Source organism: Sorex fumeus, unplaced genomic scaffold, assembly GCF_029834395.1.
Source record: "Sorex fumeus unplaced genomic scaffold, SorFum_2.1 ptg000038l, whole genome shotgun sequence".
NCBI classification, from domain to species: domain Eukaryota; kingdom Metazoa; phylum Chordata; class Mammalia; order Eulipotyphla; family Soricidae; genus Sorex; species Sorex fumeus.
Window position 1 is genome coordinate 7,899,483 of NW_026606095.1, and position 25,061 is coordinate 7,924,543.

The 25,061-nt window shown below is 40.1% G+C and overlaps 1 protein-coding gene across 1 annotated transcript in view; it reads left to right on the plus strand.

Annotated features, from left to right (window-relative positions):
• The window catches only part of TRPM6 (transient receptor potential cation channel subfamily M member 6), a 140,926-nt gene that overhangs the window by 95,785 nt on the left and 20,080 nt on the right, over positions 1-25,061 (plus strand). The window contains exons 25-32 of the mRNA XM_056118745.1: positions 1,844-2,985; positions 3,947-4,059; positions 7,014-7,137; positions 13,633-13,724; positions 15,583-15,641; positions 17,384-17,409; positions 21,181-21,231; positions 23,364-23,429. Of these exons, the coding sequence (XP_055974720.1) occupies positions 1,844-2,985; positions 3,947-4,059; positions 7,014-7,137; positions 13,633-13,724; positions 15,583-15,641; positions 17,384-17,409; positions 21,181-21,231; positions 23,364-23,429 (1,673 nt within the window). The remainder of the gene's footprint in view (positions 1-1,843; positions 2,986-3,946; positions 4,060-7,013; positions 7,138-13,632; positions 13,725-15,582; positions 15,642-17,383; positions 17,410-21,180; positions 21,232-23,363; positions 23,430-25,061) is intronic.

The window sequence follows — 25,061 nt, forward strand, 5'->3', positions numbered from 1 at the left end:
GAGCTTATCATTGTTCAATACTATCTATTCTCTACTTTGGTCTTTCTATATGATTTATCTTTTAAACATTTTTAATTTGGGGTTTTAAAAAATTAATTAATTAATTGTGGGGGCTACAGACTGGTACTCAGGGATTACTTTCGGCTCTGCGCTCAGTTATCACTCCTGATGGGCCGGGGGTGGACCCTAGGGGATGCCTAGGTCAGCTGCATGCAAGGTAAGCACCCTACCCGCTGCACTATCTCTAGATCTCTGGATAATTTTTTTTATTAGTGAATCACTGTGGGGTACAGTTACAAACTTATGAACTTTCGTGTTTGCATTACAGTCATGCAATGATCACTTACCTATCCCTTTACCGGTGCCCATTCTCCCCCACCAATGTTCCCAGCATCCCTCCCACCACCCCCACCCCACTCCACCCCCACCCCACCCGGCCTCAGCGGCAGGGCATTCCCTTTTATTCTCTCTCCTTTTGGGTGTTGTGGTTTGAATAGAGGTATTGAGTGGTCATTGTGTTCGGTCTATAGTCTATGGCCATCCTGTTCGGTCTATAGTCTACTTTTGGCACGCTTCTTTCAACCTGAATGGGTCTTCACAGCATTCTTTAATTGTTGTTCCCTTCTCTATCTGAGCTGCCTTTTGCCCCAGCATGTGAGGCCGGTTTCTAAGCCGTGGAGAAGACATCCTGGTCCTTATCTCTACTACTCTTGGGTGTTAGTCTCCCATTCTGTTACTTTATATTCCACAGATGAGTGCAATCTTTCTATGCCTGTCCCTCTCTTTCTGACTCATTTCACTTAACATGATACTTTCCATATTGATCCACTTATATGCAAAGTTCATGACTTCATTCTTTCTAATAGCTGCATAGTATTCCATTGTTGTAGATGTATCAAAGTTTCTTTAACCAGTCATCTGTTCTTGGCCACTCGGTTTTTCCCCCCCAGATTTTGGCTATTGTAAACGGTGGATAGTTTTTTAATGAACTTCAATTATTTTTTTAATTACATACTCGATGGTTCATTCTGTTGTCATTCCATTTTATTCTTCAGAATTTCCTTTTCCCATCAACATAGAACAATGATTACCAGTAGGAGATGTTTAAATGTTTGTCATGTGAATGAATGGCTATGCCAATGAATACAAATGGGCACAATGAAGATATAATTGAAGCTATCGCTAACAGGAAACTAAAAATGTGGTGCTGAACAGTTAGAGAGAAATAAGGATTGGGCCTGTTCCTTTGTAGTTTATCCTCTCCATGGTTATAGGAGGAATTAGAGGAATGGGTGAAATCACCAGATAAGAAGGAATTTTGGTGGGAGAAGAGACAAAGCAGACCCAATTGGGGAAGGAGTTTGGGATATGGCAATACCAAAGGAAGGAGAGAACAAAAGGGAATGCCCTGCCACAGAGGCAAGGTGGGATGGGGGGGAGGGGGGTGGGAGGGATACTGGGACCCGTGGTGGTGGGAAATGGGCACTGGTGGAGGGATGGGTATTTGATCATTGTATAATTGAAACCCAAGCACAAAATTTGTAAGTCTACAACTGGACCTCATGGTGTCTCACTAATAAAAAAAATATAATACCAAATGAAGGAAGAATGAAAGGAAGAAAAGGGGGCGTGGGTGGTGATAGTATAGCGTGTAGGGCATTTGTCTTGTATGCAACATACCCAGGTTTGATCCCCAAGCAATACCAGGAGTAACTCCTGAGTACAGAGCCAGGAGTAACCCCTAGATCCCTCCCACCCCCCAAAATAAAGGAAGTCAAAAGGGCAGAGTCCCACTGGTTTGCTATGTTTATTGTTTCTTTTTTCTCCTTCCTGTCACCACTAGGGTTACAAAGATGTACTTCCAAATGAAAGAAATGAATGAAAAGGTGTCTTTTATAAAGGACTCCTTGGTAACTTTGGACAGCCAGGTGGGACATCTGCAGGACCTCTCTGCCTTGACCGTGGATACCCTCAAAGTTCTTTCTGCCGTTGACACCTTCCATGAGGATGAAGTTCTCCTGGCCAGCAGGAAGCCCTCTACTAGCAGGAAACTTCCCCACAGCTGGAGCAATGTCATGTGTGCGGAGGTGCTAGGCAGCATAGGATTCTCCAGAGAGAAGAAATACCAGTATTACAGCATGCCCCCTTCTTTGCTGCGGAGCCTGGCTAGAAGTCAGCACCCCTCAGGAGCACAGAGTGGGCCCTTCCTTGAGATTCCAGAGAGCCAGAGAGAGACTTTAAACACCAAAGATCACCAGGAAGGGCAAGAAACAGTAAACAGGGGGCTAGCTTCTGGAGTGCCTCTCAACAGACAAGCACACTCAAAGTATGGCCAGTTTCTCTTGGTCCCTTCTTATCTGAAGGAAGCTCCTTTTGCCCCAGAAACGGACTTGCCTCTGTGCAGACTGTCTGCAGAAGCTGCTGCAGATGAGCCCGCCATGGAACAGGTCGCCCAGAGCGAGGGCCCCGTTCGTGTGACATGGCAGACACCCGTTGTCTCAGCCGAGGACTCGGTCACTGAACTCAAGGAGCAGGACGGGCCAGTGGCTCAGGGACCAGCCTCGCAAGGGAAGGGCAGGAAAGTTCTGCCAACTTTGAGCTGCCCACCTGCGCCCACGAAGGCCACCTCCCTCCCTTCCCAAGCCAAACTCATGCACTCTGGAGGTGGCTATGTGAATTGGGCATTTTCTGAAGGGGACGAAGTCGGTGTGTTCAGCCTCAAAAAGAAATGGCAAACCTGCCTGGCCTCTTCTCACAGCAGTGACTGTAGGCAGAGTGGGCAAGGCCAGATCTGTGGAAGAGCCGGACCTGAGGACAACGCCAGGGAATTGGCCCCGAGCGGTGACCACTCAGAGGTGGGCCCAGGGCTCCAACAGAACACGGCCTTCTGGGTCAATCCACTCCGCAGAGACAGGCCCTTCACTAGGAGCCATAGTTTGAGGGGCCACAAGGAGGAGAAATTGAAGCCCAGTAAAACTAAAAGAAGTAAATTACTTTCCCTCCCTCCCTCCCTCCCTCCCTCCCTCCCTCCCTCCCTCCCTCCCTCCCTCCCTCCCTCCCTCCCTTCCTTCCTTCCTTCCTTCCTTCCTTCCTTCCTTCCTTCCTTCCTTCCTTCCTTCCTTCCTTCCTATTTCTCTCTCACCTCTACCTCTTTTTCCCTCCCTCCCTCCCTCCCTCCCTCCCTCCCTGACTCACTCCCTCCCTCCCTCCCTTCCTTCCTTCCTTCCTTCCTTCCTTCCTTCCTTCCTTCCTTCCTTCCTTCCTTCCTTCCTTCCATTCTCTCTTTCTCTTTCTCTCTCTCTCACTTCTCTTTTTACCTCCCTCCCTCCCTTCCTCCCTCCCCTCCCTCCCTCCCTCCCTCCCTCCCTCCCTCCCTCCCTCCCTCCCTCCCTTCCTCCTTCCTCCTCCTCCTCCTTCTCCCCTTCCTTCCTTCCTTCCTTCCTTCCTTCCTTCCTTCCTTCCTTCCTTCCTTCCTTCCTTCCTTCCTTCCTCCTTCCATTCTTTCTCTTTCTCTCTCTCTCACCTCTATCTCTTTTTCCTTCCCTCCCTCCCTCCCTCCCTCCCTCCCTCCCTCCCTCCCTCCCTCCCTCCCTCCCTCCTTTCTTTCTTGCTGCACTATGTCCTGCTTGGGGTTCACTCCTGGCTCTGCACTTAAGCATCACTCCCACTGGTGCTGGTGGGGAAGCACGTTTGGTGCTGGGGATCAAACTGGGTCTGTTGCATGCAAGACAAGTAACCTCCCCGCTGTTCTATCACTTCAGTCCCCACAAAGTAAAATTTCTTTGAACAAAGAAAACTCACAGTACTAAATCCATTGCATTGCTACTTCTACTTAAGAAAATCTCTTCTGATTCATTTCAAATTTCTCCCAGTCTGTCTTTCGTCTAAAATGAAGTGTTTTCCTGTATTACCCTAAACTTTTAATATATAAACTGTTTCCTTACAGATCTTTCAAGATCTTCAGAGATAGGGCAGTCAGCATGGGTCAAAGCAAAAGCGCTAGCCAAGGATAAGAGATCACTGAAAAAAAGGAAGAAAGCACAAGATCTACAGGTGCCCGTAAGTGCATCAAGCTCTCTTATGTGAAGATAATGATGACATAAATTCTTATGTTCAGTTCTTTCTTTGTATCTTCGTAGGGCTCTGTTCATTGAAAAGTGTCAGATACACAAATAACCTTGAGCTGGAATGGGTGGAGACAGAGATTTAAGAATCATCTCAGTGATTCATAGTTCAGTTATCTGCATCCATGTTGAAAGATGTTGGGTTATTTTACTTCTTTCTTTTTCTTCGTATGGCTTTTGTGCCACACCCAGTAATTCTCATGTCTTACTCCTGGCTCTGTGCTCAGGGGACATATCATAAATCAGTCAGAAGTTAGAGATTTTCTTTCGTAGAAGTAGCAATGCAATGGATACAATACTGTGGGTTTTGTTTTGTAAAAGAAATGTTTGCTTTGTGGGGAATCGGGTGAGGGTAGGCTATCTTCAAGGCAAGAAATTTAACCCCTGTACTATTTTTCTGGCCCTATTTTCATTTCTTGACGATTCGGACAAAACTATTATGAACATTTTTACACAAATCTTTTTTTCTTTTCTTTTTTAAAAAATTTTTATTAGTGAAACACTATGAGGTACAGTTGTAGACTTACAAATTTTTGTGCTTGGTTTCCAATTATACAATGATCAAGTACCCATCCCTCCACCATTTTTCATCACCACGGATCCCAGTATCCCTCCCCCCCCCCCCATCCTTCTCATCCCATCCTGCCTCTGTGGCAGGGCATTCCCTTTTGTTCTCTCTATCCTTTTGGGTGCTGTGGTTTGCAAAAGAGGAATTGAGTGGCAGTCATGTTTGGTCTATAGACTACTTTCAGCACGCTTCTCCCATCCTGGGAGGATCCTCCCAACACCCTTTATTTGGTGCTCCCTTCTCTATCTGAGCTCCCTTTTCTCCTAGCATGTGTGGTTGGCCTCCAAGCCATGGAGTAAAATTCCTGGTACTAATCTCGGCCATTCTTGGGTGTTAGTCTCCTATTTTGTTACTTTATATTCCCCAGCTGAATGCTATCTTTCTATGTCTATCCCTCTCTTTCTGACTCATTTTGCTTAGCATGATACTTTCCATGTAGTACCACATGTGTGTAAATTTCATGACTTCATCTTTTCTAACAACTACATAGTACTTAATTGTGTAGATGTACCAAAGTTTCTTTAACCAGTCATCTGTTCTCGGGCACTCAGGTTTTTCCCAGATTCTGGCTATTGTTAAAGAGTGCTACAGTGAACAAACAAGTACAGATGTCACTTTGACTATACATTTTTGCCTCTCTGGGATATATTCCCATGAGTGCTATTGCTGGGTCAAATGGGAGCTCAATATTTAATTTTTTGAGAATCGTCCAAACTGTTTTCTAAAAGGCTGACCCAGTTGGCATTCCCACCAGCAGTGAAGGAGGGTCCCTTTCTCGCCACATCCACGCCAGCACCGGTTGCTTTTGTTCTTTTGAATGTGGGCCAGTCTCTGTGGTGTGAGAGGATATCTCATTGTGGTTTTGATCTGCATCTCCTGATGATTAATGATGTAGAGCATTTTCTCCTGTGCCTTTTTTTGCCATACGGATTTCTTCTTTGAGAAAGTTTCTGTTCATTTCGTCACCCTATTTTTTGTTGGGGTTGGATGTTTTCTCCTTGTGGAGTTCAACCAGTACTTTATATGATCCTTGATATCAACCCCTTGTCGGATATGTATACAAATCTTGTGTTGTGCATTGTTTTAATCTCCCCTAGGTAGATATTTAGCAGGGGAAAGCCAGAGTCACACAGTATTTGAGAAGAAATCCTCAAAATTCTTTTTCAAACTGGTTGTACCATTTCACATTCCCACCAGGAGTTTGAGTGTCCCAGCAGTTTTATTTAGTAACATTTTATACTTTGATAACTTATTTGCTGTTGTTGATGTGTGTTCAAAGGTTTAGGCCTATGCTTTGCCTATTGGTTGCCACATGTGGCACGTGAACTTGAACAAATCACTCAACGTCTCTTGAGCCCTATTCTACTGATCGTTTGTAAAAAGAAGCTAATGATGCAGTTGTCCTATGAGACTCCCAGGACCTTTTCCATGCAAAGTACTTACTCCTATCACTTAAGCCCCATCCTTGACCTCACCTAATACTTGAGAAATTGTTTTTTTTCTTTTATTCGTGTCTACTCTGTTTACTGTTTACCAGTTTGTTTTTGTCTTCTTTAAAGAACAAAGGGTTTCATTCATTTTTTACTGAAATTTATTTCACTGGATTTCACTGAATTGATTTCTCACTGATATTTAGTTCATAGTTAAAATGACCAGAGTTCAATTAGGGATTAAAACTGAGCTCAAATCATAATGCCTTGTATTATTTCATGGCTTTATAGTTCATAAATTTGACCCACTTCTTTTTTTCCCTGGGAGTCTCATAGGGCAACTGTATCATTAGCTTCTTTTTAAAAACGATCAGTGGAATAGGGCTCAAGAGACGTTGAGTGATTTGTTCAAGTTCACGTGGTTTCTAAAGGAGAGCCAGAATTCCCGTACAAATTCTTTTGAGTTCTTAAGTTTCTGGTTTTGTTGTCTCTGTATCAGTGATTCTGAAAGTATGGTCTTCTATCAACAGGATTACTGGCAGCAGGGAACTTGTCAAGAAATTAAAATCCTCATTCATTCCAGATGTACTGAATAAGTTTATAGGGTGGGACTCAGCAATGGGTAGTTCCATGCAAGTCCTAGACAATTCTGATACACACCTCAAAAGGGATTGTAACTCACTTTGGTTCTTAATCATGACTACAAATACAAAAAGCAACTAGATGCTTGTGTTCTACCAGCATTCGATACAGGAGTTTACAGTGTTTCCTGGTGATTCTAATATCTTACCATTATTAACAGCCATGTATCTTTGTCATGGTACCACTATTAATGTTATCTCAAATATTTTGCATTATTACAGTATTCCAAACAAGTGTCTTTCTCTCTAGGTCATAACAGTCAATACCTGCTCTCAAAGTGACCAGCTGAATTCAGAGTCAGGAGATAAACTCGTCTCAGACGAAGAGATGTACAGCAAGAACTGGCTAACAGTGTCCAAGTTTAGTCAGATAAGTATGTAATAGACAATAATCTGGACCATTCCCAAAACTCTGGTAGTGTTTTCTCAGGCTCCTGTCTTTAGATCTCGCTTGGTTCTTCCTGTTTTACCAAATGGAGATAAAGAAATGAAAGGGTAACAATACATTTCAGTTATTTATTTTAGGAAAATAGCTCTCTTCTCTTTTTAATTTTTAAAACAAAAATTTTTATTTGCTTGAATAGTTGTCAGATTATAAAAGAAATATTAATATTTGCATTCTAGCTTACACACAAAACTGTTGAACTTGGTTTAGAGTGTATTCGTTTATTTGATTTAATGGGACAGGAGTTGTCTAAATTTGTAAAGTACTAAGGTTCACATGACATTGATGTTTACAGAACTCAGTGGATAGGGTTTTGGTTGGTTACTTACTACTGCTGAACAGGGTATTAATTCCATTGGAAAACATCCCTTAAACTCAGTAATATGGAATTTATAGAGGAGGTAAAATGGATAAGCAAGCCAAGAATGGAGACTACTAGTTAAACATACATTGTAAAATAAGCTAGTTAGGTAAGATGAGGATAGATTATGAACATAATTGAGAGCAATAATCGGAGCTTTGAACTTTTTGCTTTAGATAATAAAAATTATAATTTTCAAACAGAAGTAACTAATGTGATTAGAGTTTTCATAGACAAAATTTTTCATAAAGACAGTTATTTAAAATGATAAACTCAAGGGGTTAGAGATAGTACAATGGGTAGGACACTTGCTTTTAAGCTTTGTAAATTCAGGTTTAATCCCCAGTACTGCATATGGTCCACCAAACCACATCAAGAGTAATTTCTGAACACAGAGCCAGGAATCAGCTCTGAGTATGCTGTATTTAAATATGATTTACTGTATTTCCATACAACAGTGCTTCTCTTGTATTCAGTTATTTTTAACCGGGGGACAATTTAATATATCAGTTATGTGAGACACACACACATAGACACACATACGCACACATGCAGGCACATGCAAACACACACAGAACACCCCTTGAAAAAGTAAATGATATATTTAGCTTTAACCAAATGTTAATGCTAAGTGTTTAAGTAACTCTGATTTATATTTTAAATAGAACTTAGTTGTCTTTTAAATTCCTGATAATCATAGAAACTGTATGCTTTAAGAGATAAAAAAATTAATTTAGACCCCCTCTCAATTTGAAGTTATGATTCAAGAGCTTAAATGTTTTGTCTTAAAACATACAATTTACTAAGGCCTGTGACTTTGAATAAATCAAATCCTACTGTAAAGATATGATTTCAGCATCAAATATAAATATTGTAATCATAAAAGCATATGTATATAATATGCATGTTATATACATTACACTTCATATATTTTCTAATCAATACTGTTATTGTAGTATACAGTTTTTACTTATTATTTTTATTATGCTTTAATTTGCCTATAACATTGCATTCAATTTTAGATGTACAGTATAATTATTTGTATATGTATATACTATGAAATGGTTACCATTATAACCCTTCTTAACATTCATCCCACATAAAGTTACAATTTCTTTTTGTGATGAGAAATTTTAAGATCTGTTCTCTAAGCAAATTTCAAATATACAAAACCTTATTAACTGTATCACAAGGCTGTTCATTAAACCCCCAAGACTTATTTAATCTTACAACTGGAATGTGTACATTTTTGACCCAAATCACTCATTTTACACATACCCTAGCCCCACATTTTCTGAGATTTTTTTTTTATGAACTCCATACAGAAAAAAATGCAGGTAGCAGGAAGGCTCTAGGAAAGAAATTGATGATCAGAAAATAAACCAAGAAATAACTGACTCCAAGTGTCTGACTAGTCCTATGAGGAAAGGAGGCCCAAATCCTTGAACTATTATATCCTGAGTGGAGACTCATATATTGTGAAAATGCATCAGAGTTAAGAATAACTAACATCCTGGGAGACAGTGCAGCGGGTAAGGTGTTTGCCTTGCATATTACCAACCCGGGTTTGATCTTTGGCACTAGATGTGGTCCCCTGAGCTGTGCCAGGAGTGATTTCAGAGAGCAGAGCCAGAAGTAAGCCCTGAGTACTGCTGGGTATGTCCCCCAAACAAAAACAAGCAAACACAAAGCATAATTGAAATAAAAACAAAAATGTTTAAGGGTTGGGAGATAATTTAGTAGTTTTCTCTAAAGACAAAAAGCATGGTTCTGTGGAAATATTAAAAAGAAACTTTTATTTTAACTTGTATTTTATTTTTTTCCCTTTATTTTATTTTATTTTTTTTACAGTTGTAAATTTACAATTTTTTTGTGCTTTGGTTTCAATTGTACAATGATCAGATACCCATCCCTCCACCAGTGCCCATTTTCCACCACCATGGATAATATCCCTCCCACCCCCATCCCCCTGTCCCCCCTGTCTCTGTGGCAGGGCAATCCCCTGTGTTCTCTCTCTCCTTTTGGGTGTTGTGGTCTGCAAAAGAGGCATTGAGTGGCAAACATGTTCAGTCCATAGTCTACTTTCGACATGCATCTCCCCTCCTGGGAGGATCCTCCAAACATCCTTTATTTGGGGCTCCCTTCTCTATCTGAACTGCCCTTTCCTCTAGGATACCCGGCTGGCCTCTAAGTTATGGAGTAATCCTCCTGGTGCTGATCTCAGCTATTCTTGGGTATTAATCTCATACTTTGTTACTTTATATCCCCCAGATGAATGCAATCTTTCTATGTCTATCCCTCTCTTTCTGACTCATTTCGCTTAGCATGATACTTTCCATATTGTACCACTTGTATGTAAATTTCATGACTTCATCTTTTCTAAGAGCTACATAGTACTCCATTGTGTAGATGTACCAAAGTTTCTTTAACCAGTCATCTGTTCTTGGGCATTCAGGTTTCTTCCAGTTTCTGGCTATTGTAAAGAGTGCTGCAATGAACAAACAAGTGCAGATGTCACTTCGACTATACATTTTTGCCTCTCTGGGGTATATTCCCAGGAGTGGTATTGCTGGGTCAAATGGGAGCTCAATTTCTAATTTTTTGAGAATCGTCCATACTGTTTTCCAGAAGGGCTGAACCAGTGGACATTCCCACCAACAGTGAAGGAGTGTCCCTTTCTCGCCACATCCACGCCAGCATCGGTTGCTTTTGTTCTTTTGAATGTGGGCCAGTCTCTGAGGTGTGAGATGGTATCTCATTGTGGTTTTGATCTGCATCTCCCTGATGATTAATGATGTAGAGCATTTTCTCATGTGCTTTTTTGCCATTCGGATTTCTTCTTTGAGAAAGTTTCTGTTCGTTTCATTGCCCCATTTTTGGATGGGGTTGGATGTTTTCTTCTTGTGGATTAACTTGTATTTTCATTACAATACTGCTATCAATGAAATCATGTTTATATAATTTTATGATATGAAATGTCATATATGAAATTTTGTAGTTGCAATGGGATCTTTGCAGTTGTATTTTTCTAATGTAGGAGTACTGCTCTTTATTTAGCCACTGATTAGCTGATTGAATTGTGCATGAACTCCACCTTACTTTTTTTTCATTTTTTATAATTTTATTTATTGAATCACAGTGAGAGCAGTTACAAAGCTTTCGGGTCTAAGTCTCGGTCATACAATGAAACACCCATACCTTCACAAGTGCCCATTCTCCACCACCCAAAACCCCAGTATACCCCCATTCCACACCCTCCCCTTACCTGAGGGGCAGATGATTTCCACATTACTCTCTCTCTACTTTGATCACATTCAATATTTTGACACCAGACCCACCATTATTATTTGAGATTTTACCCTAACACTCAGATATGCTGAAAAGGCAACCATAGACAATTTGTGTTCTATTGCTGGTTGTGAATAACATATGATGTTGTGTGACTGCAGTAGGGCCAAGTGATATTGAAATTCCGAAATTTTAACATTAAAACTGGAGGGATTTCTGCCAAAACCTGTTGGGCTCTGAGATTTGCTCCTGAGTCTCTGGGATCATGGCGGTTAAGCAGCTTGATCAGGAGCCTTTCAGAAAAGCCGTTTGTGGGCGATGACTTGGGGTCTCGTTGGGGTGGTGAGAACAGGACCGGCTCCACCCCCATCCCGTGAGGTCCTGCGTGTCTCGTCACTGGGGGGCCCAAACCTGACTGTTCAGTGGCCTCTGGAGGATGGCGGCCACTGGGAACAGGGCAAGGCACGAAACCTATTCCCACCTGGGTTGGCCCAGCACTGGTAACCTACTGCAGGGACCAGACGCATTTTTGTCAAAAGCTGCTGGGTTTCGAGATTTGTTTCTGAGTTTCTGGGATCATGGTGTTAAGCAGTTCAATCAGGAACCAGAAAGGCCATGCCTCCAATTATATAGCTGAGCCGGAGGTGGTTTGTGGATGTTTCCCACATACCTAACTTTTGGCTGTTTACTTTCTTGGTAAACTTTGCCCCAAGTTTTTGGGGTCTGGCTAAAGGCACAGCAGTAATATTGGGGTATCTGGAAGTCTGAAGGCGCCATCAGGCTGCTGATGACTTGCCTCACAGGTGTAGATTGACCTGCTGGCGGCACCATACCCCCAGCAGTTGTATTTTTTAAACACAAAATCATTGGGGAAACTATTAAAAATAGAAAATAAAAATTAAAAAAATACAAATTAGACAATAATAAACATATATTAATCAGGTATTTTTAGTATTATTCTAGGAATTCATCAAACAAGTGTTTATTAAAAAAAATTGGATGCTTGTTATATACCAATGGTTCTGTGGGTAGTATGTATAAAAAGATGATAATTCTCGTTACACTTTTTAAGAAAGGGCTCAGAATTAAATCAGTTTGCTTGCATTCCATTTTATCTTCTGGTTGTTCTTAAAGAAGCCAATTGTGATCCATCATGCAGTTGTTAAAAGTCAATTACTAATAATTTGTAACTAAAATTTGATGTATTTTGAAAAAAATGAACAATAGGGTCAAAGAAGTATGAGTGTGAAAGTTTCTTGAAAAATTTAATTTTTCTAACCTCATTCAACATGATCCTCTCCAGATTCATCCATGTAGCAGTCAATTGCATGATTTCATCTTTTGCAACTGAATAGTATTTCATTGCATATATGTATCGCAGTTCCTTTGTTTAGTCACTTGATTTTGGTGGCTTGCTTCCAGATATTGTCTATTGTGAATAGTGCTGCAATGAACACAGGAGTGTGAGTGTCTTTCCTGAATGAAGTTTTTGGGCCCTTAGGGAAGATGCCAAGAACTGGAATTGCTGGGTCATGTGGAAGCTCAATTCCTAGTTTTTTTGAGAAATGCCTATATAATTTTCCAGAAGGTCTGGACCAAATAGCATTTACCCTAGCAAAAATGAAGGTCCCCCATTCCTGACATTCACATAACATTGGTTGTTTTTGTTCTGTGTGAGAAGTATGTCAGGCTCACTGGTGTGAGATGATATCCCATTGTTGTTTTGATTTGCATTTCCCTGATGATAAGTGTTGCTGAGCCTTTTTCTTTTTTCTTTTTGGCTTTTTGGGTCACACCCGACTATGCACAGGGGTTACTCCTAGCTCATGCACTCAGGAATTAGTCCCAGCGGTGCTTGGGGGACCGTATGGGATGCTGGGAATCGAACCTGGGTCGGCCACGTGCAAGGCAAACGCCCTACCCACTGTGCTATCACTCTAGCCCTCTGCAGAGCATTTTTGATATACCCGTTAACCATCTGTACACCTTTGAGGATGTTTCTGTTCATCTTTTCCCCCACAACATTTTGGATGGGGTTGAGTTTTTTTTTCTTATTAAGTTCTACCAATGCTTTATGTACCTTGGATATTAAGCATTTAGCAGATGAGTGATGGAGACGTATTTTTCTCCCAGTCTGTGGGGTGTCTATTTTTTTCTGATCATCACTTCTTTTTTAACTGCAGAAGTTTCTTAGTTTAATGTAGTCCCTTTAATTTATCTTAGCTACCATTTACTTGTCTGATGGTGTTGAATCCTTGAAGATATCCCTAGCCTTGGTCAAAAGGATAAGGACAGACAATGATCGCTCTCATAAGTGGGATATAAAGAAACAAAGGAGGGTGTAACAGATTCTCCAAAGGTCTCTTACCATAGGGGAGGAGAGGGGTAAAATTGGATGAGCAAGGGAGACACTGGGGCACTGGTGGAAGGAGGTGAACAGTCTGGTATTGTAAACCATAATACCTAAAGTTAAAAAAATTATATATATATAATATTCTATTGGAGGACAGTTTATGGATAATTTACTTTTTAACATTGATTTAGAGTATAAACTGTTGCACATTTATAAGTAAGTTTTGAATAGAAATAGAATATAGCTTCCAACCACTTGAGAAAGGACAAGAATTTCTTGCTAAAAGCCACTGGAAGGAGAAAGGGAGTGAAAATTGAAACTCAGAGATGAATGCCCTGTGTTCAGATCTTTCATTTGGGAACTGAGACTTGAATGTACAGCATATGTTAACTATTCCCTAATTATTTCTTCTTTTTAACAAGGTCTGGAACCTTATATATATCAAAAAATTAAAGCCAAAGAAACTGAACGGCATGCAGTACCAGTCAGTGATTATACAAAGCGGCCTCATGAGGTAAAGTCACTGAGCAGTTGAAGTAGGGAGGGGGCCCAGTGGACTGTGGTGGATGCTTTTGGTTCTTTGGTAATGGTACAGTGTGGTAATATTATTTGAAGGAGGTGTGAAATTGCACTCCTGAAACATGTGTAATCTTGTAAGCAACATAAACAAAACCAAAAAGCAATAAAACCACATTCACACCAACAGTGTTTGTTCAACTCCTTGATTGTTTCAATTTAATGCCCCTTAATTAGTTTCCACTTTGAGTTGGCATAACATTTAAATCTTTACTCTTAAATCTTTGTTTTGAATTTACGATTGAGAATCTCTAATCTTTTCATCTCCTCTCACTTTATTCACTTCTCATTGTTTTTCTCTAGGCAATTTATATTTCCCCTTTAGCATGGGAGAAAGAGAATCTAGGAATTAAAACATATAAACATTTTCAAATATATGAACATTGCGATGTGGAGGAAATATAAGATATTTTAAATATCCTTTTTAAGAGATAGCTAGATTCAGCATCTAGAAGTTACTAGAGATAATCTTAGCCCAATCTGAAGAGGAATTTTTAGCGTTCAAATTTTAAAAGGATAGTATGGTTTATTTTTGAAACTAGAAAGTTTCTCAGTGTGGCTAGTCAAACAGGTTGAGCAAACCTTTCTGCAGATGTGCTGGGAAGGATTTGGGCAACGCAAGCAAAGGACATACAGTGTTTCTCCAATGCTGAGATTCTCTGCCTTTGCAATCTGTTTTCTGTAATAGCTGTTGTTATGTACCTGTTTTGCCACGTGGGAAGTGTGATCTATTAAAACTAATCCAAGAAGACTAATTTTGGTGTCAGTTTGAACATTATTTATTTTAAGTTGAGAACTGAATACTAATTTGCACGTAGGTACACAGCACTGATAACATCAGATAGTATGGAGGTAACTTGTGACATTTTTGATAGTGATATATAAGGTGACTTGAGGGTAGGCAGGGATCAGTGTTCACATCCTGACACTCCTTAGATTTCAAAACATTTATGCATATTTTCTTATTTGTATACGTTTCTATCATCCTATAAGCTTCAATAGTTTTATCCCTAAAATGAAGTCAATGTCATCCAAAGAGATTAGATTAAAAACCCAAGAGGCTTTTTTTGAGAATGCATTAAAAAAAGTAAAATTTTTGATTCCTAGAGTAATTCTGGAATGTACTGTCCTCTCGTTGTTCATCGATTTGCTCGAGCAGGCCCAGTAACATCTCCATTGTGAGACTTCTTGTTACTGTGTTTGGCATATTGAATACTCTGGGTAGCTTGCCAGGCTCTCCGAGAGGGGCGGAGGAATCAAAACCAGCTCGGCCGGGCTGGCTGCGCACAAGGCAGGCGCCCTACCGCTGTGCTATCGCTCCAGCGTTGGTGGTATAGTGGCTAGCATAGCTGGAATATACTAGTTTTCAAAAAACAATAATTTACTCTAAAACTATTAGAAACTATAATAAAAAATAATTGACATTTGAAGAAGTGTGAACCTGTAGTAGTAAAACAGTCCCAAACATTTATTTTTTGTATTGATGCATTATAGTTCACATGATAACATGGTTATTATTTCATAGTTGCTGAACACTAAACCTGTCTGTCCACTGTGATTCCAGTTTCCCTCACCATTATCTCATGTTCCCTTCTACCTCACTCCCTGCTCTGCTCCAGGTTAAAACAACACATTTTTTTTTTTTGTAAACCAGTGTTACTTCCATAACTGTTAAAAACTTAGTTAAAAGAGGTGGATAAAAGAACTATGTCCTCTTAAGAGTGTGTTTGCAAACATTCGAAGTTTGGGTTGGAAGAATATTGGATGAATATGTAATGACCTTTTCTTCTGCTCAGGATATGAGCAAAAGCTCTTTGTGGAATTCTTGGAGCACCAACCTCAATCGGAATTCCCCGTGAGTATTTCTAAATGTTTGACTTTAAGCATCATTAGCTTCTATCTTTTGAACTGATGGGAACAAAGATTTAATTTGGTCAGAAGAGAGGAAAAAAAAAGTGTGTGTCCGATGACAGTTTATTTCCTTTGTTAGCAAGATTGAAAATAATTTATTTTCCAGGTTTTCCTGTTTCTGGTAATAAGATAGCGCCTCATTGCCCTTTAAGAATATAATGAAATGTGCTACTACAAAAAGTTAAACATTTGTCTTTTCAAGGTCAAACAAGACACAGCAAACAGAAAGCACGCGTGACTCAGTGGTAGATTCCATGGTGGATTCTGCAGTAGACTTAGTGGTAGAGTGACTGTGTTCCACATGGATGACCTGATATTTTGTGCGTTCCATCTCAGGCATGCACAAAATATAACATAACAAGAAAAGTAAAGCAGAGCCAAGCACAGATGCAATAATGACTATTAAATCCTTTCTGATAGATAAGATCAACACAATTTGCAACGAAGAGCTGAAACTCATCTGTCTTAACCTAAGAAAAAAAGACAGAGCCGTATTATGTCTTTTATGTGAGTTTAAAAAATAGTTCTGGTGCCCCCATTCCATTTTTTTAAATTTTCTTATGAAATTGGTCTTTTTAGTTTTTTTAAAATTAACTTGTATTTGTCAAAGCATAACCCAGAGGAGTGCTGAGACTCAGAGAGAATGGAAAACAGGAAGAGAGAAAACATGACTCAGATGGTCAGATGTAGACTCGAGCTTACTCCTGAAATATTATTTATTTAGATAATAATATTTAAAAATCAGTTAAGCAGAGATGACTGTATTATGTCTGCATTTTCGAGACTTTCCCAGTTATATTACCAATTTGTTTACACAGTTCTGGGAGCAGAATCCCAAACCAACTGTTTTACAAAGGGCCAGTTAATACCAAGCAGGTAGAAAGTGACTTTTGGTCTGCAGTCAGTTCTATTTGACGTGGCCTTTTTTTCTGGAAACTCTCACCAGGGTCTCTCCATGCGCGCTTGCCTCTAGACTGGAAGTAAATATGACTCCCCCTCACAACACCCCCCACCCCCCAAAGGTTCAGTAGTTTGTGCTCATGCAGAGTTGTGGGTTATTGCAGCATGAAATTAAACAATAATTGTAATTGTACTTTCTTCCCTAAGGACCCTAAATACTGGAGATATTCTTTGAATGCATTTATTCAGACTTGCCCATGGCCACTTGTGCACTTGAGCAGGGCAAGTAACAATTTAAAGAGAACTAATTTCAGCCTGTGAACATTTAGGGGCCACGTGGGCTAATGAAGCTTGTTTGTAGGCTTGTCCGAGACATTCATAGACTCATTTGTAGGTATCTACTTTGCATAGTTCAGGACCCCTTTAGTTTAATTGATCCAGAACAACATAAACACAGTTAAATCTTATATATGTGTGTGATCACATCGCTAATTAAAAACAAAAAACAACTTCTTTTGAGTTAGCTTAGGGCACCTATGGTAAATGAATTACATGCATATATGATGTTCATTTTCCTATGAAAATAATTGTAGGGCTTTGAACTATCTCTTTATTGATAAAGTTAGAGGTCATATGTAACGGATAATTCTCTTTCAAAGAAATTGATGTGCATGTATACAGTTGTGTACATGTAGAAGTCTGCTCTTACTATTTCATATACTTTTCCTGTTTTGATTATTGTAAGACTTAAAGCAGTATCTAAATGACTTTACCTTTTTCACACAGGTTGAGAAGTTCAAATGGCGTTAACAGTAAGATTTTATATTAAATTATATTAAATACTTTAGTTTTTAAAAAAATCTTGCTTACAAGACTTTTTCTCTTGTCGTTTTTGTGGTTCTTGCAGTTTCTTTGTGATTTTTGTCTAGTATACAAAATAGAAAATTCAGGAGAAAAGAAAATTGAAGACAAATCAGGAGTGATGTCAGCTTTAAAATTTTTTGGAATCATCTAATTTTTTGATGTTTTTTGGCTGAATGAAAACACAATCACTGAATGCATATTTTTACATTTATTGCTCACTGAGTGTTATTTTATTCATATGAATGCATGTGAAACCTTTTCCTCTTGGTTTTACTAGATCTCAGTATGCCACCTGGCTAAGTAGGAAACTCCATATAACGGAATTCCCTGTTGGAGGCACTCTGCGCCAGTGCTCTTCAGCCTTCCCACACCTGTGGACCCACAATGGTCTGAGGAACTGGTGGTTGAAGACCGCAGCTGCATAAGCTGTCCTCAGATTTCACACAGTTTATAAGTTCTGTTCTATAAGTTCTTTTTTTTTTCCTTTTTGGGTCACACCTGGCGATGCACAGGGGTTACTCCTGGCTCTGCACTCAGGAATTACTCCTGGCGGTGCTCAGGGGACCATATGGGATGCTGGGAATCGAACCTGGGTCTGCCGCGTGCAAGGCAAACCCCTGTTCTGTAAGTTCTTGACCTCTCGATTGGGCTCTATCCTCTTCTGTAGTCTTGTTCTTTGCAATTCCTCTTCTCCAACTATAAAAAAAATGAAGTCATTTTCTAAGACATAAGGGGGAAAAAACCCATCATTTTACTGAACTTGCCTTCACTTTCAAATTACAGCCCTTGTCCGTTAGTGCCAACTCGAAAAACACTCACATTTGCTCTCTGACTTCCGGAGTCTGTCCCTATTACTCCACTGAAACTCAGCGCATCTTTCAGGTCACATGACCTTAGTCCTCACCAAACGCATGCCATTCGATGTGGACCTTTCTATCTGTTTTCTAATTTCGGAGACTCTCCTCAGACTTCTCTGTTTCTTTGTTGACTGGAACTGGGTATCTCTGACAGCATCCTACTCTTCCACTCTTCCACCCACAGGGAGGATCTCAATATGATCCCCTTCTTACCCCGCCAACTTTTTTTTTTATTTTAATGAATCTAATTTTATTTCATTAAAATGATTTTATTTTTTAATGAGTGCAAAAGTTCTTTTTTGAATATTCAGGAATAACAAAGTAGAAACTGAAAGTATTCTAAAATTTCTCCATACACACATCCTCCTCAGACTTAATTATTTTATTTTTCTCTTTTTCTTTTCTTTTTTTATTTTTTATTTTTAAAAAATTTTTAATAGTGAGCCATCATGAGGTACAGTTACAGACTTACATGATTGTCACCCATTGCCTCTTTTGCAAACCAACTTTTTTTTTTTTTTTTTTTTTTTTTGCTTTTTGGGTCACACCCGGTGATACTCAGAGGTTACTCCTGTCTCTGCACTCAGGAATTACTCCTGGTGGTGCTCCGAGTATCAGATGGGAAGCTGGGAATCGAACCTGGGTAGGCCACGTGCAGGGCGAATGCCCTACCTTCTGTACTATCGTTCCAACCCCCTTACCCCGCCAACTTTTATCTATCAACTTTGACTTCAACTCCACACCATCCTACTCCTGTCTTTGCAAACCGTTTTCATCTATTCTACTGCTTTTGCCCTTAAAGCTTTTGATTTTCCCCAATTAAAAATGTACATTTGTATTTTTTTCCCTTTTTTATTTTGCTCTTTTCACTGTGGTTGTATTTCTTCCCTTCAGAATATGGCCTCTCTGGGGGTGTCTAAACAAATATTAGTGAGTGGTTTGACCTCCCTCTTCACTCATGGCAGGAAAACAGGAACTTCATCCATCCTCCTGTGGAGGCCAAAGTCTAAACAGACCTGACTCTCGTTTTCCTTGCACACCCAGAGTAAACCCTTCAAAACATCCCAATAATATAATCACTTTGCTATCTCCACATACCACTTTCATCACAGTTCTACTTCCGAACTATTCCTTTCTAAGTGTTTTCTTCAGAGAGCAGCCAGAATAACCATTTTAAATGGAGTCAAAGAGCCACTCTACTATTCCGACGGGGTTCCATCTCACCCCGAGAAAGGACAGTGCAAGCGGTGTAAAGGACCCTATCGATCTGCCCGCCCGGTCTGACTCCTCAACTGCATTTTCTCTCATCATCACAGTCCACTCCATCCACTTTCCCCTCATTAGCACAGCAAGCGTGGTCCTGCCTCGGGGTGTTGGTTCCTGCTGCTAGTCCTGCCTCGGATAATCATTCATCCGCATAATGCACCCCATACCACTCACTTATTCTTCAGATCTATGCTTAGATTTCACTTTATTAAAGAGGTCTTGCCTAATCATCCCATAGAAAACAGTCACCTCCCTGTCTTCCATACTTTCTCATCTTCTTAATTGAATCCATAATGGAGTACGCTGTATTTACCATGGCTTTACTCTTTTCATTTTATTTTCCGTTGCCTTTTGCTAGAATGTAGCCGGAGGCTCTCTGTTCATTACTATTCCTTTTCTTGCTCACAGACCAATGCTTGGCACCTAGAAGATATTCAATAAGTATGTGTTGAAGGAATGTGAACGAGGCCTCACAGTTCCTTAAATGATAAAATCAGGATAGAAGCACAAGCTTTATCAGACTCAGATGCCCACAGTCTACTTATTATACATAGTTTTTCTATAAAGGATCCATGAGCCTCTGCATATGCCTCTATTTGATTACTCAGAAAATTGTGTTGTGCTTAATAGTTTACATGTCTGTCTCCACCCAGTATTTCCTATTTGCCTTTCCCTAGTCCAAAAACAACTTCATATTCACATCTGTCACTCCTAACACGATCTAGAATGGAAGACAAATACTTTTTAAAAACAATTTAATTATTTAATGAACTCAGTCTTTTCTGTGGATCTTGCTTTTTCATCAAGCACTCCCAAAGGAAGAGAGCTCTATGTTCCTTCCCTTATCCAGCAGTAAGAAGCTGGAGAGATCTATGAAATTGGGCTCATTAGGCCCCTGATGCTTCTAGGTGTAGTGCAGTTGCCACCAGGAGACCAAAGTTCTCTACTTTAATTTTGATTTTTTTTTTTATGAAATGGAAAGCTCCTGCTAAGGATTTCTCTGGAGACTTGCAATTTAGGATTTGGGAAGACAGAGAGAACCAGTTACACTTGCAGTGGGTGTTCCTAGCACGCAGCCCTGTAACCAAACAAATCCCTTGCTTTCCCATTCTCTACCCTTTTGTTTCTGCTCTACAATCTTAATGTGTTTTCATCATTTGGTTGTCATTTTAGGTCAGTGAAGTAGTCTGCTAATAACTTCGTATTAATAACATCTTTATATGGGTACTGTGCCTTGGTAGGGAGCAGAGAGGATTGTGCTTCTGGGATGTCAGGAAGTGTGATGGGCATCTGAGTGCCTCCCGCAACTCGGAAGTGTAATTGGTTCAGAGAAAATACATCTTTGAAGCTAATATTACCTGTCTCTCTTCAATTCCCCATATAAATATGTTTGGAGATATTACATTGATGATTGGAAGCTGTCAGGATACCAGGCCCAATGATGCGGATAAAGGATATTAGGCAATCCTTTTTGAATCCTGAGAAGCTGTTCTGATTAACCCGTTCAATAATAACTTTGAAGCCAATATAGTATTCATCAGCATTTATTTATCTCTAGTCCCATAATTAAAATGCCAATCTTCTCTGTAATTTCAGAAATCTCTGCCTCCTTAAAAAGCCCACAAGAGTCTCAACATCATTATTCAGGTAGGATGCTTGTGAACATAGACATGTCAGCTGAGCAAAATGTCTGTGATTTTGCACCTGTGAACAAGAAACATAGGTGAATTCTCTAGAATTAGTGTGGTTTCCTATTTGGAAAGCCGTGAACTTTGATGAGTGACACATTCAGATTTTTACCTTGCCATTAACTTGAGAAAACAAAGTTGTTAGGATTTAAGAGAATTTTGATAGGGGAGGTGGGGAAGACTGTTTGTATTGGGAATTTTTAAATTATGAAGGATAAAAGATGACTTTGAGAGAGGGACAGACATAGACAGATTGCACTCATTTGTGGAATATATAGTAACAGAATGAGAAACTAACACCCAAGAATAGTAGAGATAAGTACCAGGAGGATTACTCCATAGTTTAGGAGCCAGCCTCACATTATGGGGGAAAAGGCAGCTCAGATAGAGAAGGGACCACCAAGTAAAGGGTGTTAGGAGGGCCTGCTTGAGATGTGAGATGCGGGCTGAAAGTAGACTATAGAATGAACATGATGGCCACTCAGCACCTCTATTGCAAACTACAACACCCAAAAGGAGAGAGAGCCTGAAAGGGAATGCCTGCCACAGAGTCGGGGTGAGGTGGAGGGGATGGAGTGGGGGCTATGGGAGGGATGCTGGGACCATTGGTGGTGGAAAATGGGCACTGGTGGAGGGATGGGTATTCGATCATTGTATGACTGAAACACAAGCATAAAAGTTTGTAAGTCTGTAACTGTACCTCATGGTGATTTACTAATAAAAAAATTTAAAAAAAAATAACTTTGAGATCTGAAAACTCCTTCCAAGTTGAAAGCCAGTCTAGGACCTCCTACTAACTCTTTAGGGAAAGGATTTTTCACCTTTTCTGGGTCATCAGTGAACAAAGTCATTGAATGAGTCAGTTCATGAAAAGGACAGCTTGCAAGGATATTGAATTGTTAAGAGATTTGACTCTCTGAAACAATGTCCCTTCGCAATGCTTAAGTTGTCCCTCTGTGTGGGAATAATTCTTTACTTGCCTTTTCTGAGAAACAATCTGCCCAAGGGCTAGCAGAGAGTTAAGAGGAAAACATTTTGAAATGCAAGGCAAGATAACAACAGTTCTCTGGGTGCCACTGTGAGGTCTTTTGGGGGTCGATGCTGACAGTGTTAGATGAGATAATTCATGAGCACGCCATTTACACAATCGAGAGCTCAGCACATGATTAAGAGCATATTGATGTGTAATTATCATTATTATTATTATATCAAGTTCATATGTTTGAGATCCAGTCACTAGATTTCCTTACCCTTAATTCTCCTCTAGTGAATAGAGTTTCAGTGGTTTCCAAACTCCGTATTCCAGGCTCTGATAAACTAGGATTTTCAGCTTAGCAGTAATCTATTATTTTGACTTCATCTGTCAACTTAAAGTCTCCAGTGAGGAATACTGTAACTCCTATTGACTCTGATCTTTTCTGAGAGGAGATTTGAAGCAGAAAATTCTAATTAAAACTGCTCTTTAACTCTCTGGGATACGGAGGTGAACTGTGCAAAACTGACAGTAGAGGTCCCCACAGTCCACTGTGCGTTAGATTTTCTCTAGGGAAAGGGGGAAAAAGCCCCAAACGGAGAAATACCACAGATTAAAATATCCTTTAAAATGAAGTTCACATAGGTATGGATTAGTGTGTGATTCGGTATTAGAGCTGATAGTTTGACTGCAGGCCATGCGATTTATATATAACCTCATGTAATCTTTCCCCAAACTGAGATAGCCTTTTGGTTTAGAATAGTTTTATTTTAAAACTGAATTAGCGTTCATATTTAGGGGTGACAGGGAGATCTGGGCTATCCCTGGTGGTGCTCAGGACTTACCCCTGACTGTGCTGAGAGGTCACTTGGGAGGGGTTTGAGGGACTGTTTGTCATGACAGTGGTCAAATCAGGATCAGCAGTGTGCAAGACAAGCACCTTATTGCTGTATTATCCTTCCAGCACTTATAGTTTATATTTCCAGTAAAGGCAAAAAGAAGGGGTCCTTGAAGTGAAATTCTTAGGCATTTGATGAGTTTACTGGTGTGGGGGAGGTTTCCTATAAACTCAGCCCTTAGATGCATGCCTGAAATAGTAATTCTGTTTTTGTTTGCAGCCATTGAAAGGAACAATTTAATGAGGCTTTCTCAGACCATACCATTTACACCAATCCAGTTGTTTGGTGAGTGCCATTTCTACCTTCTTGAGACTGTGGCAGGGCACAGGTCTAGTGTCAGAGGAAATGAGAGAAGGAGCCATTTTGCATCATTTAGTTGAATTTTTTGTTTGTTTGTTTTTGCCAGTAGTTGTAATGGAGTGAAATTACGTTCCGAAAACAAATTCTGGCTAACTCCCTGGCCAGCATTGAAGGTCAAAATCTATGACTTTGGGGATGGGACCTATAATGAGCAGCAATTAAGAGGAAAGCAATAAAGTTGCACCTGACATGTGCTGATTTAAGCCTGGAAGTAAGTAGGAAGGAAAAGAACCAACCAAGCGTGCATAATAAACAAAGAAAGTGATAAATGTCAATATCAGGAAAGTTAACAGGCATCTGAAAAGACATCCTTTGTGTCTTGTTTTTGTATGTGTCCTATAAATTAATTGCTCTCCATTCAGAGATCAAATGCTATTTTTAAAGACTGGAGAAATACAGAAAAGTTGCTTGCATTAGCTAAGGCGATCAGAGTTTTCTTTGTCCCACAAGTTGGCAATATAATAAAGGTCTCCACCATTTGTCTTAGATCTCCCTCCCTCCCACTCTCTTCAGAAGAATCCAGATCTGATGGTTTCTGTTAATTGATGCCAATGCTTCTACTCCCTTTGCAGCTCGTAGAACCTCTCTTTATCCTCCAGGTATTTAGAACTCTAAAGAAAGCCTCTGTGGCATTCATCTGGGCATTAAGAATAAATATTTGAAAATACATGACTTAGTGTATTATGAATGTTTTCTGTTAAAATATTAAATGCAAGAGTGAAATGGATGGATTCCTTTTCTGACAAACCAACAGTTATTGTATACAAAGTGATGTGAAACAGAGATTTAAGGAGACGATCACAGCCTGGTTAGACTTTTGTGTAAAAAATCTAACTTCTCTTGTGAGGAAACACTATTAGGTGGAGTCTGGGTTGAACAAGAATTTTTCTCTGTACTGTAGGGCTGGAGTGATATATACTGGACAAGGTGTTTGCCTTGCATGCTTTGAACTTGGGTTTGATCCTCAACATCCCATATACTCCCCTGCGTGCCACCAGGAGTAATTCATGAGCTCAGAGCCAGGAGTAAACCCTAAGCATTGCCAGGTGTGCTCCCCCCCAACAACAATAACAAAAATTACTCTCTATACCACAGGTAGTGGATACTGTATAGCCATTAAAGAATATTTTGTGTCTGAAATCTTTTTAAAAGGATTTTGTCTGTGATGTTTTAATTCACTCTGGCTAAACTGGCACATTTAATCTTTCCCAAGCCCTAAACAAATGTTGGGCTGGAGCGATAGCACAGCGGGTAGGGCGTTCGCCTTACAAGCGGCCAACATGGCCGACCCGAGTTCGATTCCTCCGCCCCTCTCGGAGAGCCCGGCAAGCTACCGAGAGTATTCGATATGCCAGACACAGTAACAACAAAGTCTCCAATGGAGACGTTACTGGGCCCGCTCGAGCAAATCGACGATCAACGGGAGGGCCTTTACCTTTACCTTAAACAAATGTTATTTTCATGCCCATTTTACTGATGAGGAGAGCAAGGATTTAGGTAACTTGTCCAAAGGCACAAAGGATGGAAAGGTTTTGAGATATGATCCTGTTCCTGCCT